Here is an 18,102-nt window from a genome sequence, read left to right as displayed (position 1 = left end):
GCACATAAATGCATTGTATGAGTGGGTGAATAGCAAAAACTGATATAAAAAAAAAGCACTATATACCATTTACCATTTCTCTCCAGCTTTCTTCCCACATGTCCAAAAACATGCAAAGGTTAATTGAACACTCTAAATTGCCCATAGTTGAGTGAGTGAGTGAGTGGTTGCCCTGCAACATGTGGAGGATAAATTGCTAGACGATGAATGTAAGTTACATTCAAACTATTGTCAAATGAGTGAACACGATGCTGATTAAGTCTATCAGCTCTACACGACTCTCTCTGTGTCTCTCAGCATAGCGAGAGTTTAGATCACATGTCTCCTGGGACATTGGGTTTTATGTCAAGACAGACAAACGGCAACAATGCCCTTGTGAAGGGAGTCGACTGTAAACAGTTTGGAGTATGACTGAAAAACACAAAGAAATTTACCCATAACATTTCAGAAGTGAGTTCTACTACTCAGCAGTTTTATGGGATTAATGCCTCTTGTCTGTCCTGTGCTGCTGCTGTATATACACACACATGCTCTCTCAGTCAGGTTTGCTGGTATTGTCTAACAGAGTCTCATTTCAGATGAAGGGCACATGTTTCTGTTCATGGAGACCAAACAGAGGCAGAATAACAACAACAATATTAAAAAGGTTATGCACTGCAGCTTTAAATACGGTGTCATTAAGTCATTCAGTTACTGAACAGCTATGAGGTGAATGTGTAAAAAAAGTCACAATTCAATATGTGGATAATTACCACACACTAGGAATCACTATTTGAAAGTTTTGGACATGAACATCAAAACTCAAGTTCTAAAAATTTCATTTTTTTAATGGTCAAGTTGAGTGGATATAAATTTTACTATTATCTGTAAGTCAACCATAAAAACATGTAAAGTATTAGTTGTCATTGGGATATTGGTATTGGTTTATACACTTGATGTGTGCACTCTGTTTCAGAGTGCATGTTGTGTTATTTGGGATAAAACATTATTAAGCAGCTGATGGGAGCTCAGTGTCTGAACGGTTGCATTAACTCACTAATCCTGAGGGAAGAGGGGCAGTGAGGGCAGCAGCTCTCCATCTGTGACACACACAATCCTGCAGGTATTGTGCATTCATGCAGGACTACACACTTATCAGACACCAATGATTTAAAAAAATAAAATAATAAAAACAATAAAAGCAAAATGTGAAATTCAATTAAGCAAACATTAGTCCTATTATAAACAAAAAACAAAAAAACTAAAAGAAGTGATTTAGTTTTGTTCGCAACAAAATCTGCAAATAAGGAGAATAAAATTGTACTGCCACCAAGTGGTTAAATATAATCTGTAGTTGGATGAAAGACGAGCATTTGACCACTAGGTGTCACCATAATACAACCTGCTGCAGTATTGTCTGCCCATGGTTCTCCGTAGTGGAAAAATGAAAATGTCCCTTCATTGCTTGACTTTCCTGCAGATTGACATTCAGTCATTAGTTAAATATGTTTCACAGTCTTTGCAGATAAAATATTGGTTTCTAATGTTGCATACACATAGAGAGTGTCAACACTTGAGTGAGTTGTCATCTGCAAAGCATTGTGTGCCAGCAGAGTGAGTGAAGAGTGGGAATAGAATTAACCTATTTACATGAAAACCAGTTAATGGAGAGTGTTTGGATGTGAATAATCAGGCTAATGAAGGTACCTGGGGACTGTGCTCTATCAGGAATCTGCATGCTGTCCTCTCTATCTAGCAAGCAAACGCATCAAACTCTGTAATTATTTAGCGTGAAAGGACATGAAAAGGGATTAATTAGGGAAAATATGACTGATTAAATCTTCAAGAGAAGCACTGGAATTAAAAGGTGTATGGGAAAAAGAATGAAGTTGGTGAGAAAAAGTAAGAACAAAAAGACCCCTCTCAGCACTGCTGGCTACACTGAGGCAGAATGGAGCCAAAACAAACGATGTGTTTGATGAATCTAACTGTGGCAAATACTACATTTTGCATCCCCCCCACTCATTTGTATAAGCTCCACAAGAACAAGAATGTATTGGATGATGATCTTTTAGCACAAGGTTTGCCAGGGATCAAATATGAAACTCAATGTGCCTTTGTAACAAAGCAACATCAAGAAACCCCTGAAGAAACATTAGGACTGTAGTAAGGCAAAAAGAATCATAAGAAAAAGTCAAATGGATCCTTTACTTAAACAGAATAAGTTACAGTGGGGTCCGGTTTGAACTATGAGATCAACTAAATGTGTCTTGACAATAAATGAATGGATTGCCACTATTTACTTAATATCTTCTTTTATAGATCCTGGTAGAAATGTTGCTCTCTTAAGCTTACACATCACCGCATAATCAAGTTAAAATTTAAATTGACAGGTTTTTTTTTGCACTGGACAACTGACAGCAAAACCTTCTCAACTGCTTGTGTGTGGATTGAGTGATTTTATTTATTTGGACAGTTCCCTCTACCATTGTTTGGATAAAAAATAAAGAAGTTATATTTATGTAAAAATTGAATTCATGTTGGTGAATGAATGAATCAATTTTGAGGAATATGTAAAGAAGTAAGTTTGTGTGTGACCACAAGATGCGTTATTATTAATTCACTATTTAATATTTATTCTTTATTTGCGTGGAGAACATAAGTAAACACGTCTCAGTGGCCAGCAGGGGCTTACAGTAATGTGCTGCTTGAGTGAGTTGTTACATTCATGCTGCTCTACATGTCCAGGGCAAAGGAGACGCACATAAACACTTTTGGAGCACAAATAGATCAGTCAGAGACTGTAATAATGTCATGGTGGGAAGTCTTGTAAAAAGAAAAGTATATATTTAGAGAGAGAATGAGAGGATTGACCCTGAGAGGGACAAGGGAAGGACTATGTATGTGTGTGTATGTGTGTGTACTTGTATTTGTTACCTCTTTAGGACCTTCTCTGGCATAAACACTGACCTTAGTGAGGTAGAGCCTGATTTGGTTAGGTAATGATTAGGGTTTAAATACAGAGTAAATAGTTATGGTTATGGTACCGTTTTGTTTAATTTGTCCAAATGAATGGAAGTCAATGCAGTGTCCTAATAAAAGTAGCTGCGCAAACCTGTGTGTGTTTGTAACTGTATCCTCCGGTGAAATATGCTTACTACTCCACTTTGGCGTCCTTCCCCACTGTCCCCAAACCTGACCCTTACGTGGCACATTGCCAGAGGGTGTTAGTGTGTGTCCGTTATATGCAAATGAAATGAAAGGGAAGGTTAAATTTAGTTTACACAGACATCTCCTGCTCAGGAATGTCAGAATGGGACCGCGCTAAGCCGGACAGGACAGTGTCTCTGTTTTAACTGCTCACATTTACAAAAGAGCTCTTCACGCACTAGATGTCCGTAAACTGTTCATAACGTTGATGGACTACACTTAACCCTACATTTGCACTCCATATTCCAAAAGAGCCGAGGCTTTTGAGTACATCAGAGTTAGACCATGCGTCAGTCTCACCTCAGCCCTCTCCTCCAGCTCCTTCACCTAATACAGTCGTACCTCGCCGAAACAACACGTGCAAGCACATACATGATATCCGATCTGAATCGACACCTTAAATAGCAGCAGTGAGGAATCAACCTGCAAGCATACGACATTCCCACACTATCATGTTTGTAAATGTTGTGTCACTATGTTTATTTCACAGCCATTCACATTTATCGTCATCATCACAGCTAACCCAGCACGTCGCCTCACCAGGAGGTAAACTGACACAAGGTTGGAAAAAAAGACATTTTGTGGACAAATTCAGCTCTTTCATTTTGATTTGATCTTGTGTGTGTGACTTGCATTAGTCTGAAACAGGATAACACGACACTGGGGAGCACAGAGACTAAATACACTTGGAGGCAAGACTAATTAAACACAGGTGACAACAGGGCAGGAAGTTTAACGAAACAGGAAAAAATACAATTAAAACAAATAAATCAGGAAAATAACAAGAGAATCGAAGAAAAACAGAAACTAAGACCCAAGGTTAAGAAGACAGAAAGAACAACACAACAACAAAAAGTGCCTGTAGTAAACCAGGAGTCATGACAGGTATTGGTCTCCATGAATAGAGGACAACTGTTCCTGACAAGGTCAGTGTTTATGCCAGAAAATGTGCTACAAATGTAACAAATACAAGAAAACACACACCCACGCCGAGCCCCTCCCTCTCCTTACAATCTCCCCCCTGCCTAAATTCTCCCTCCTTCTACAGTTGTCCTCACATATTAGGTTCCCCCCTCCTAAGAGGCAGAATTAGGCCCTGGAATCTCGTGCACTTGTTTCCTTTGCTCTCATTAAAGAGTTGGCAGCATGAAGGGGAAACAGAGGGGAACCACAGAGGTGTCAAAAGGAATCTGAAAAGAGCAGGTCAAAGGGAGAGACAGTGATTGTGAGGAAGATGAAGAAGATGCAGCTACACTTGTGTCTGCCTGCACAGAGCATTTCGCTCTCCAGCCTTCAGCTCACTGGTCTGAAGTCTGCACTCATGTTGCTCAGTGCTTGAAACAAATTAATTTGAAGATTGCAAATCAAAGAGGACTTCTGCCAGTGTTGCCGTGTGCCGGCTGACGCACTGGTCTCTGGAGTCTCTACTGGACAGAGGATCTGGATCACCTCGAGCTTTGTGAAGAACAGAGGTGACCAATGTGGGGCTCAGGTAAGAGCGTAACTGACTACGGAACAAAGTAACGCCGCCCACCACTGTGAGCATTCTTCCTTTGATCACTTGAACATGCACAGAGAAGCTGGATCAGCCTGGATCTTCTCATTATTGCAATATTCAGAGCAGAAGAGTGAGTGATCGTCTCATATGAGGCTTTGAAGTTTTCTCTCTTTGATCAGAGGTAGTCTCAGTGTCGGACAAGACCCCTGTATTTAGACCTTGTGTGACCCTCAACCTTATGACATAGATCAGGGGAGAAGAGAGTAAGAACGATATACTTAAAGAAAGGAGGCTCTGTCTGTACACGTACTGCAAGAGAGACATTTAAGCACAGAGAAAGAGTGCACATCCACAAAACCAAATATTTTAAAATGATTTTGCTACACGACTTTCACAGGAGCTGTGGTTTTATTGTGATGGTTTCTATTGCACCACAAAAATTGCACGTGAATAAATCCAAGGCTCGTTGCCTCAAACATTCTGAACCTTCATCAGATCACTTTTTTGAGAAATAGTGAAATAAAAAAGAAAACCCAACACCTGTCTTAACCCTCCGAGGTGCAGCTCATAGCTCCCCAGCCTTCGGCCTGCGCTGCTCTCACTTTAACACACTGTTTGTTTGTCGATACATTACATTGATTTACAACCAAAACACAGCCGGCTGCTTCTCAGTTAGTATGTTTGTGCCTCGGCTTCAGTCCACATCATCTCTGAACAAATGATAAGTCATAAAACACAAACAGCAGACATGATATACGATGAGAAAAATATGAATACGTCACAGACCTTTCTGCATGGAGTTTGCATGTTCTCCCCGTGTATGCATGGGTTTTCTCCAGGTTCTCCGGGTTCTCCGGCTTCCTCGCACAGCTGTCAGATTGGCAGAGTGTGTGTGTGACAGGTTTTATCTGTGATCAGTGGGCAATTATGATGACATTGGAAGTTAATGTGGACCCCAGGAAGAACAGCCGCAGTAATGCAGTAGCAAACGGTGGATCCTAATTAATTAAACTAAGCATTTCTTCAGCTCACCCTCATCCAAATATATGTCTCTTTGGCCTCATAGTTTGGTAATCTCACTTTCGATAAAGACCTCATTAAAGACCGGCAGAACGTTTAAATTGAAGGATTTACTTCTGAAATTAGAGTTGAACAATCCTGTCAACACAATTATGGGCCCACATCCACCTTCGAAACCATGAACCTAAGTTCATTTATTCTTTAGACACATTTCAGGATGGTAGGCTGCTACAGTATTAGCATATATTACAACGCAGTTTTCAAAAATGTTCTACCACACAGACAGGAGTCCACTGACTTAGCCATCCATCCATTTTCTACCTCTTGATCCTCCACAGGAGGGTCGCGGGCCACTGACGTAGCAATTATTTTAATTTACTATTATTATGGAATCAGTAGAATTCATGATGCAAGAAACACTTAGTTCTAAAGCTTAATTTGGACACTATTTGGATTTTGTGCTAAACATTTTAAATCTTTGAAAACTCTTTTTAGCTGTCCCTATATCTGACTATTGTTTTTAAGGTCAAGTGCATGAGATCCCATAAATCAAAACGTTATCAATGTTTTTCCAAACATATAGTGATAGAAAACGTCCAAAATAAACAAATCAATGCCCCTGCACTGAAAAAGAGACGTTAAAAACAGACTTAAATAGTACTGAATAATACTGAATTTTGTGTTACCAACAGAAAATTGTGAGACCTGCATCTGCTCTGTCACCTGTTTGTGGGCTGCAACAACATTTAAAAAAACTCATCCCAGGTTAGTGGTAAAACATATAACTGAGCTTATCCCCTCAAAGCCACAACTATTTTGTGTGAACCTGGGAACAGCGCCCTTCAGCGCTCTTTCTCTGAGAACCAGCGGAGACGGACACACACACACACATGCAGGATGGTGTGTGTCACCTGAGTCCAAAGGTCCAGTTTCAGTTTTCCATGGTGACATCCATTAAAGTCATGCTGTGTCTGTCCTCCATCCTCAGACAGCCACATTAGCACCTGGCCCATTGACCACAACAATACACCTTGCTGCATTATTCAGCCCAACTCTACTAATGAGGAAACCCTATCTCTCTCCATCTCTCACTCTCTCACACACACACACACACACACACACACACACACGCATATGCAGCTTTTCTTCTTTGCACTCTGCATTGACTTCCATTTATTTGGACAGCCTAAACTTGATTTATCCATAACCTTAACGTTAAAGTCGAACCTTCAAGTTAATTCAGATATGAGCCCTGTTTTTTTGGGGAAAAAAGCATGATCCTCTAAAATGTTATCTTTACAGATGTGTATGTATGTTTTGTTTTTTTTTGAGGTCATTGAGCTGCCTGTGAATATCTGTCAGCGTCCACCTTCATCCTGCTGCTTCACCTCGTTTTCCACGCTGCCTCACCTTACACTTTCATCCCCAAGTCAGCCAGCGTTAACCTCAATCTCCCTTTCCCCTCCCTCCGATGCTTCATCCAGTCTCTCAACCTGTCAGCCTCCATCTCTGTCTGTCTGCCTCCCTTTTCACACAGTTGTCTGGGAGGGCAACTACAGAGCTATAACTCTGTCAGCATTTCTTCTAAGTACACCACAGACCTCTGTGAAAAAAACAGCCTGACGGACAGATAGAGAGAGAGACGACCAGAGGGGATTCACAGCCTCAGTTTTTTTTGCAAGGGCAAACATTAATGTACTCAGGTCATGTTTCAGATGCCGTCACGGTGGAGCGTGATGCAGAGAATTAAGTGAGAAAGAAAAGAAAGAGAGAGAGAGAGGGGGGGGGGGGAAAGAAAAAAAGAGGTTGGTCAATAGTAAGCAGAAGAGGAGGGGGTGACAGAGAGAAGTGGAGGGGGAGCAGAATTGACAGCAGCATTATCACTCTGCCTCCTGATTCAAATACCCCAAGAAAAACCTAAGCACTCTCTGCTCTCATTGGCCGAGCCTTCAGCCAATCGTGGCTTTGGACTGCAAGGTGCCTTTAAGTTATACCCAACCCCAAAATATGAGAGAGAGAGAGAGAGAGAGAGAGAGAGAGAGAGAGAGAGAGAGAGAGAGAGAAGGAGAGAGAGAGATGGTGGTGATGCAGAGATTCCTCCAGTGAGGGAAACCTCTATCTCAGCTGTATCCTCTGGTGTTGCTCCTGCTGGAGTGAATACATAAGAGTGGATAAATATAAGGCGTCCTTGCAGTAGACTGTTTGTTGTGTTGCAGTGTGTGCTGCTGCTGCTGCTGCTGTTGCTGCTGCTGCTGCTGTTGCTGCCTGCTGCTGCTGCTGTACTACTACTCCTCCTCCTCCTCCTCCTCCTCCTCCTCCTCCCCACCTGGCTTAACAAGAGCCGCGTGTCGAGCTCTGAAGGACAAGAAGCATCTCATGTGCATGAGGTGAGCAGAGCAGGAGAAGAGGCACGGCACAAAGGATTGCAAAATGATGGATGTTTTTTTCCACATTTGCTCTGAGTTTTAAGTTTTGAGGTTTGAGTCACCGCCAGTAGCTGATCAAAGAAGAAAAGGAGTCCAGGAGGGAGATAACGTGAGGAGAAGTTGACAGTGGAAGGATATAGGATGATCTTGGGTAAGACGGTGCTGAAAAGCTTTCTGTCTTTTAGCAGTCATTTATTATTATTTCTTTTCTTTTTTTCTTTTTACAGTTAGAAAACATTCTGCTTTCATGATGATCATTCAAACTTTTAGCTGTGTGTGCTGTTTAGGTTTATCTCAGACGGTCTGTTCACTCAGATATATAGTTCTTAATCAAAGGGTCGCCTTTGGTTGTTTTTTGTTTTTTTAACTCAGTTCAAGAGATTACAGAATCTATACTTTCATATTTCATTTATTTATTTATCTATCTATCCAGCAGTCATTGCATTATTCACATTTACTCACAATGTTAATACATAAGACAGTAAAAACACAATGTCTAACACACACAAGGACAGCAGCAATTTTAGTTTTCTTTAAAATGGGTTTCTTTACTATTACACACAAAGTATGCCATAATTACACGGCACTCTTTGTAAATTGATAAGATATTAAGATAAGACTGGTTACAATAGAGTAAAATAAATGATGCATAAACGATGCATCCGAACACAAATCAACACAGGGCACCGTTTAAAACAAATCTAAATGCAAATTCAGTTTTAACTGTGTTGAGTCAAAATGATTTTGTGCAATCAGCCAAAACACAGACCCTACAGTACTGCTGAATTATGATTATTTATTTATTTTATTTTTCTGGCTGCAAACACACAGACTTTTCAATTTCAACGTTTCATTGTGTGAGTTTACAGATAATAACGCTAACCTCTATAGTGACAGAGAAATGTGATTCACTACATGACCTTGTTCAGTGTTCACATGTGTGCTGACTCAATATTTGACTATTTTTGTTTGCTTGCTCTTACCCCTTTGCCTGAGAATTCATGTGATCTAATTGTAAGCTTGTGCTTGTGGTAATCCCTATCCTGATGCAGAAGCTTTAACCCTGTGTACATTAGACACTGAACACAGCGACATATGATCACTACAACTTGGGCTGATGGGGTTTTATACACTATATTAGTTTCCCTTCAGACGGAGATGTAGCCCCAGAGACAGAAATAGCGTCCATGGAAGGTGATAACAGAGACCGTGTTGAGCAAATCAGGGGAAACTTTCCTCTCCTCTCTTTTTTCCTGCAGTGCATGACCAACAAAACCCTTTCTCTCCAAACACAGCTGCAGCCACTGCCATCCAAACACTGTATTTTTTGTCTTTTGGACTGGAGGGAAAATTATAAATACGGCAACACAATCAGTGGTGGAGCATGAAAGAAATGTGCTAAAGCTGGCTCCTCTCCCTCAATGCAGAGCAGAGTGGAATGCAGTTTAGTAACTCTTGTGTAATTTTTATGATGAATATTTCAGACCCAGAGGTTTGAGGTCTTTATTTATTTAAAAACGAGCTGAGGCTTCCTCCAGCCTGATGCAAAGACCTCTCTCAGCACGAAGAAAAGTTAATGGCTTGCATCATTGTTCAGTCAACCAGTAAAAGTTATATATATATATATATATATGTATATATATATATATATATATATACATATATATATATATATATATATATATATATATACTGTATATATACTGTATATGTTCAAGCCAATTATGAAAAGGAGGAATGTCAGAATGACTGTATGTTTGACACACATTTCATTCATCTGTGAAGCCTGAAACAAACCGTCTCACAAATCAAACCCAGAAGAAGCAAAGATGGCCTCATATGCCTGACAGTCTATAGTTACAGTATGTATATTTTATAGCCTGTACCCAAAAGGGAAAGACAAACAAAAAAAAAACCCTTGTTGTTTAAATGCCAAAAAAAGAAGCTGTCACAGACATGATGTATTGATTCTAATCTCTCAAAAGTAATGGGAAATGTGGAGTGACCTTGAGAAGAGCATCCTCATGAGAAATTCTGGGATGATGTTTGAGCGAGCAAAGCATTTGTGACTTGAACAAATGACGCTGTTTTCTGTTTAGTTACGACAATCATCGAAATTCTTCACCTTTACACTGAGATCAGACCACATGATGTGAGCCTGATTTGCCTGAGCTGACGCGTGTGGGATGCAGGGGAGAAACAAAAAAAACTGTGTAGTGGGTGAGACAGTTGACTTGTTTTTGACAACCAGTATAACGAGTGGGGCTCTTTGTGATGTCGAAACAAAAACAACTGTCCGTGTCCAACAACCAGAGCACACACCACCTTCTTCACTTCACAGCAACAAAAAACATGATGAAGGGTGATTAGTTCTTGGGAAGTTTAATTATGATTAATTAGTTTGCATGTCATACAAGTTGTGAGAGATGCTGAACACAAATGCTAAAGCCCATCTTTAGTAGTTATCTATAACTTAAATGTAATATAGTTATATAACTTGATCAAATTAGATATTTCTGTGGACAACATTTTTGTGCTAAACTGCAGTAAAGACATAACACTGTTTATGGTGAATCAGGGGGTTAACAAAGGGATTATGACATACAATAAGTCTGCTGCGTTGACCACACTATAATGATAGCACAAGATATTGTGAAGTTTAACTGAAAAGGGATGGATCAGTATTATCGCCTGATAATATTATATATTTTTTACAGTGAATCTCTGATGATCTGCTGATGTAAAATCTCATATGTTTGGTACACGGCTGGAGAAGTCTGCATGTCAAAATCTCTGTTGTTTGTTGTTTACCATCCTGAAGTTATTTGGGACCACAGTCAAACCGACAGCATGACTTTCAGCCCATATAAACCTCCGGTGTCCCTTTATGACCGCACTATAGCATAAAACCACACTCTCAACTTCAGATTCCAGTCTATTCCAAAAATATAGCCAGCCTGTAATTTCTGCCTCAGTGGAAAACATAATGTGCTACATGTAGTACAGCTGAATACATTCCCTTTTTGTTGACTTATTTGCTCAGTGAAGATCGAGTATTCTTTGACGTGGCGTGTTCTCTGATGTATGAAAAGGCACAGAGATGCACCTGGCTTCTGCATGTCTGATGCCATTGTTGTGGTAGTGTGTACTCACGCTTTTGCCTTAGGTTTTGCATGTTTGCATGCCTGATTGTGTACTTTCCTGACTCGGGTTTCAGTTCCTGCTGTTCTTCCAGATCCCTGCAGGTGTGTAAATTGATTTACAAACATATTAATAAAGTGGGACAGGGCTGCTGGTTATGTCCACATGGTGGATCTCTTGATGGCCCTCATCCTCGTGCTGTAGAGCGCTCCGTTTGCCTCCAACTGTGTGCATGACATGCTACATCATGACCACATGTCCCTAAAGAGCTGGAGCATCAGAACAAGCAGATGTTCATATGTCTCTTTATGAAAGAAAGCCTATTAGTATCCAGCGTGTTTACATTAGTACAACCAGCCAGAACTCACAGGTAGATAACATCAGTGCTATTAAAATTCAGGTCAATTTCAGTTTTCTTTCATTTGGTCACTGATAGTCATAATATTTCCCATCATTACTATTAGATATAATACATTTTTAACTACAGCCTCAAGCGAATTAAGCACCACTGAAAATGAAGAGCCAAATCTCTACAGATTCAACGAGCAGTGCAGTTCAAATTAACTGATCTGCACGGTCATGTTTTTTGGCCCGAACCTGTCTGATGGGATACCTAGCACAGTGGTCCTGCACCTAGTGGGTGGAGCTAGACACGCTGGAGTCTGCTGATTGGTTAACAAAGAATTGGCAACAAATCAGGCCGACAACAGGAATGGAATGGGGGAAAACGTGAATATACCCTGCATTATGACAGAGAGGCCATTTGTGTTTCATTGTGTTTTTTTTTTTTTTTTTTAAACAACTAATATCATTATACAACAGTGTCGCGTAACATTCTTCTTCATCTTCACTGAATTTATTGACAGACCACGCTGATGCATCTCTCACCATCTAGCCCAGATAGAAGCTTCACCTCCCCTAATCTATGTCATACTTGAGCATTTATTTTCCTCAAAATGGAAACATAATTTCAAAATTGAAGACCTGGAACTACTGATTGATACCATTAACCCTTAAGCAAAATATAGGCACCCCCTAGTGATTAAATGCTCCTTCTGTCCTTCTTAGGGATCACTTTTCAAACCGGAAGGCTACTGTCCAGTTTTTAACACAGACTATGATCAAACACAAGCCAGATTGGCCAAGATCAGCAAAATTCAAATATAGCATGAACATACAAACACAAAAAGCCACTGAGACACATCTGCATGAGCTGAGTTCACTACATTAATACACAAAGGTGTGGGGAAAAACAGAGACATGAGAGAAACTAGTGCTCCCGATGAAGCATAGCTACTGTGATAACCTGCCCAATACCTGTCTGACCAAAAACCTGAGTCCAACCAAAGGTAAACACACAAAGAGCGGAGAAATCCACTTTCACCAGACAAACAAAACGTGTGAGTTTAATGTCCCATATAACAAATGTCTTGTGTCAGGATTTGTGAGAATGCTAAAAAACAAGATATGACATGCTGACAAACCATGAGGGGAGCAGCAAAATAACCAAAGTTTGCTCATGCATGAGTGAGGTTTCCCCATCTGACAGCTAAAGGTTAAGCCTTACATGTTGTTGTACCGACTGCTCTCCTGCCTTCACCACTTGGACAATGTCACCATCAGATTTTTAACAGATGTGGCTGTGTGGCATACAACTGCTTTCTCTGGCAAGTTAACCTGCAGGTTAATGTGGCTCTTTACCTCCTCCGGTCACCTTGGACTCACCTCAAAACATGCGGCTCCCTCCCCCTCCTCTGGTGATTTCCTACACCTCATCTCCCCTCCTTGTCCAGACCTCTTTTCCTCACTCAACTGACTCCATTCACTTAGCCCCACTGCTATTATTTCTTCCCAAGCTCCTCTTTTCTTATCCTCTAACCAGACACTACAAAAAGATGGGGAATCAGGGGACGAAAAGTACAAACAAAGCAATGTATTATCATCATTACATAATAATCATTTTAATGAGAGCGGTGCAAAAATCTCTTAGGGAGAACAAAAGTCTTCAATAATTATAAATACTGAGTAAAGCTGCAGAAAGACTGGCTGATCTCAAGAGCACTGCAAACACACACTCGGGTTTGCACAGCTATTCTTCTTAGGACACCGCAATGACTTCCATTTATTTGGACAGCCTAAACAAAGCCTGATCCCTTACCTTGACCATAACCAGTTAATGTCTAACCTTAACCTACCCACAATTTAAATCTTAGCCCTAAACTTAACCCGCTCCTCAGAAATTAGGTTCTGAGGACAAGGTCAGTGTTTATGCCAGAATAGGAGGTAACAAATACAAGTACACACACACACACACACACACACACACACACCATTGAATGTTCTGAGAGTTCTCAGGGAGGCGGCATTTAAGCCTGCATGGTCACTGGGGCTCAGAGCATCTATCATTAAAACAAAGTGCAGACCGAAATCAAGTGTGTTCTCCTTCATCAGTTCTCAGCTCTCCTCTCCACTGTATCCTCTCCTCTGTGTCCAGATCCCACACAGTCCAACAGAACATTAACCAGCCTTGAGCCTTTAAGTTGCTCATTTCAGAGCATTATAAATTCACAACACAAAAGGTTTGCGTATGTGTGCGCGCATTGTGTGCGTGTGTGTATATATTGTCTGTCCCCTGCTTGAAATAGCTGCCTGTGACTTGAGGGTAAGCTGAGCTGCAGTAAATTGGATTTCATGCTCAGTCCTTCACAGTAGCAGTATGCGACAGTTAGACACAGCCACCTTCCCCCTACAATTACGACAAAGTTAGTGCAGTTCTTTAAAGGTTAGACCCTCAGATGCATTTGCAGTGCGCGCAAGCCACATGGGAGAGAACTTGGACCACATGATTATCTTTACATTATAGTAAGTAATAAAAGGATAATAATGTAGTGATAGGCAGGTAATTCATGGAATTTGGTGTGGAAATAATAAAATAATATTACTATGTAATAATAATAATACCGTTTTTTTTTCCCAAAAGTAATATCCAGGTCATAGCTGTATATATTACTATGACAAAGTTTGGGAATCAAAATTCATCTATATATAACTATTACTTGATGATTTATAGAGAAATAAAACAGTATTATGAATATATTACTTCCCAATTACAAAATTATTACTATACTATAACCTTATTGTAAGTGGACTATTAAGTTTTACTTAATTTACTTAAACAGAAATGTTAGTGAATGGGACCACAGTGGCTTCTGCTGCCACCACATGCTGCAGTTGTTCCTTTTCACTACAGAGACACTGAGCGGAGGCAGGCTAATCCACCACAGAAGCTCATTTCAGAGTCATCTGTGCACAGCAGTCATTTAGATGCAGATGTGAGGTGGCTGGCAGCGTGTGCCAAGTGTAGAGCTGAGAGGTCTGCAACCAAAGGTGGCTGCATTCATTATTTCTTATGAAGGTATTTCTCTCTTCTTTTTTATTTTTGGTAGCACCATGCGGTGTTTCTGGACCCATCAGATTCACTCTGTTCAACAGCATGTCACCCAGTCTCCCGTCCCCTTCCCTCCTGCTCCCATCACACAGTACAAAGATGGAGGCAGGAGGAGAATAGTGAGAGGCTCCAGCGGCGTCACTGACATTGACATTACCTCTGTGATCATTGAGTCCAAATTGGCTAAATGAATTGCCAATTTGAGGGGCCTTAGTCACTGCATATTGGTGTATGCCTGTGTGTGCACGCACTGGAGTTTGTGAAATCTACTGTGACGATAAGATTACGTCTCTGGTCTCTCCCCCTGTCTCTTCATTTTTGTACAATACCTCTCCCTCTCTCTCTCTCTCTCTCTCACACACACACACAATCTACACAAAAATTCAATAATCCATTACACAGACATTGATCTTTTTCTCACCCAAACATTTGCATTAGAAAAAAAAGGCAGTTAGATGAGGGGGCTGGGTGAGACGGCGCTGTCTGTTCATTTTTAAAGGAGCGAGGGCGCAATGGACAGTGAGGCCTGGATTTATAGAGTTTGGCAGCGCTTTAACACTTTAACACTCCTGAGAATGTGTCCAATCAATGCACTCCCTCCCAGCGCGGCCGCTGTTGAAGAGTCGTGGCGTTCCCTTATCTGATGTCATTGTAAATCACTCAGGAGGAGGGTAGGTCAGGGGATCCTGCCGCTGCGCTCACACTGCATCGAGCTGCTGTGGGATGGTGCAGAATATGACACTGAAAACACTGTGTGCCGACTTTGAATACATGACAGAGGACTTGCTTTGACCTTTACATTGTAATGTGGCGTATAATGAGCTGCAGTTTTAACAAAAGTGTGTCAGGAATATGCATCATTAACCAGAGATGAAACAATAATGATTCTTCTCATCTATCTTATTCTTGTGAGACATTATTGCTCCACTATTTTATGGTTAACCTTATGCTTGAACAAATGTAGTGTAAAGGCCAAAACTAACAATGAATCAGTCCTTTCAACAGTATTGCATATACTGTATAATCCTCTCATCTCTATTAAAAACACATCATGAAGGCAGACAGCATTGGAAGACATGAACCTTGCCAGTGGCCACATCCAAAAGAAACTAAATTCCTATTGGATTAATGCTTTGTAAAAACAACCATTTCCAGCTGCTTTAGGGAACGATGCAGGAAGTGTGAAGGATGGAGTTGCATCTAGCAGCATGTTTGCAAATCCAACTCTACCTGTAGGAGAATCTACAGAAACCTCCAGAAAATATAAAATGCTTCCTCATGAGCCAGTGTTTGTCCATTCTGGGCTCCTGTAGAAACATGACAGTATAACTTGGGAGATTGTGAAAGTCTAATGTAGACATAAAGGGCTCATCGTGCAAAAATATACATGGAAACTATATTTTCTAATATAGCTATATAACTATACTCTATATAATTTATTACAGCAGATATAAACAGCTACATCCACAACGTCATTTTAGTTAAGTTTGGTTTATTAGGATCCACTTTACAGCAGCTATTCTTCCTGGGTTCCACCGGAAATCGTAAAATGATCACTGAGAAGTCAAAAACACACACAAACACACGTTTGCGCAGCATTCATAGTGAGGACACTCATAGACATAATGCATCCCCTAGCCTCTTAACCTAACCTTAACCATCACAACTAAATGCCTAAACTAGACCCAAATCTAATCATAAACCTAAAGCCACGTCTCATACTAATGTTGGTCTGAACTGCAGAATCGCTTGAGTCTTTGAAACAATGATATTTCTGACAAAAGCAAGTAACAAGTACAGTGATCTGTTTTTTAACCGCATTCATTTGGTGTATAATCAGAACGTAATGCAATGTGCGCCGCGCTGCTTTGCACAATCTGAACAATTTTTTTGGGGGGTGGGCAGGACAGCATGTGTGAAAGGGGGGAGACAGTGGGGAGGAAGAAACACAGCAAATGATTCGAGCACGGGTCACTGCAGGGGGCCTTGACCCACCACAGCTTTACCAACTGAGCAGTCTGACTTATTACTATTGTTGTTATTATTTATTTATTTTTAAACATTCCCAAATATATTTTTATCTTGCTTGTGTGCATTCCCTCATGATGCCCGGTGTTGAGTGTTCGCACGGTGTGAACAGCGGTGTGTGGTTGGTTTAGAGAGGTGATAATGGCCGGTCTTGAGAGCTGTGGGACTCGTCTGAAGGACAATTAAACAGTGACCTCCAATTTTATACGCTTTTTCTCCTTCTACCCTCTAAACTCTACAGAGTCACACACACAAATGATGACTAAATCCATTTGTACCTTGTATATAAGTATAAGTTACAGTTATCACTCTCATTTTTCTGCTCATTTGATTCATGAACAGATCCACGTAAAAGTCAAAACGCATCGCGTTGCTGCTGACAGACATTGTACTATGCAATAAATAAACCACATGAATATATAACAGACAAGAGCTATAGCGGAGCTTCAGCTGCCTCCGCCGTCCAAGGACTGAGACAGTCTGAAGAGAAATGCCAAGAGAGACTTTCCCCTCCATCTATTTCTGTTCCTGACAACACATTCTTTACGTCTCCCTGCTGTCAGTGAATGGAGCCTCCACTGCTGTAACCAAAATAGCCTTTTCTTCCCTCGTTTTGACAAGCGACCAGTTCTTCTTTTCAAATGCAACAAAATTGTTAAGTAAAGTGGAAGCAATAAAGGAAAGATTATAAAAAAATCTCAGCGCAGTCAGATTGAGCCTGAAACCCCCTGCTGGTTTTTTTTTACACTAAAGAGAAGAACAACTTTGGGAAGCAGAAGTGGAATGGAGAGGGCGAAACTGAAAGAGGATGAGGAGCGGAAAGAACAAAGCAGTGAGGAGGACGTACACATGAGTGATACCGAGGCAGGCCGACAAAATAAGGCACCATGAAATGGGGATGTAAGATGAGTCTTGGTGGGGGAGAGAGAGCGAGAGAGAGCGAGAGAGAGAGAGAGAGAGAGAGCGAGAGGGGGGGGGGGGGGGGGGGGGGGGGTAAATGGAGAAAAAAAACGATATCTGCAGCAAAGCAGCTGTAAGGCTTAGGGAGCTTAGCTCTCCTGCCCATCACACAAGACTCCTCAAGTGCAGGCATTCACTGCTGCTGAGCTACTACTGAGGGAAGAGTCAGCAAGAGAAGCAGTGAGAGGAGGTGCGTAGGTGGATGGTGGAGCTCTACATGGGAAAATGACGCAGAAGGGGGGGAAACTGCTTATTTAATGTGCATGTTATAGTTAGAGCACGTTATAGAGCAAGAAACTGTTCTGATACGATGCTCTGACACTTAAATGTGCCTATACAGCAAATATGAAACTGCACGGTGAATGGTGTGTCGCCTGCACTGACTCTAAGCT

The 18,102-nt window shown here is 41.0% G+C and overlaps 1 protein-coding gene across 2 annotated transcripts in view; it reads left to right on the top strand.

The window, feature by feature from the left end:
- Positions 1–4,260: 4,260 nt before the first annotated feature.
- The window catches only part of LOC131461288 (zinc finger protein 385A-like), a 30,361-nt gene continuing 16,519 nt past the window's right edge, over positions 4,261–18,102 (top strand). Inside the window, exon 1 of one of the 2 annotated variants that reach the window (XM_058632445.1) lies at positions 4,261–4,681. In XM_058632445.1, the coding sequence (XP_058488428.1) occupies positions 4,669–4,681 (13 nt within the window). In that variant the 5' untranslated portion in view covers positions 4,261–4,668. Of the gene's footprint in view, positions 4,682–7,785; positions 8,285–18,102 lie in introns of those variants that run through there. The other variant, XM_058632446.1, reaches the window with a different exon arrangement.

This window comes from Solea solea, chromosome 6 (assembly GCF_958295425.1).
Source record: "Solea solea chromosome 6, fSolSol10.1, whole genome shotgun sequence".
In the NCBI taxonomy this organism is placed as follows: domain Eukaryota; kingdom Metazoa; phylum Chordata; class Actinopteri; order Pleuronectiformes; family Soleidae; genus Solea; species Solea solea.
This window is presented reverse-complemented; position numbering and strand designations above follow the sequence as displayed.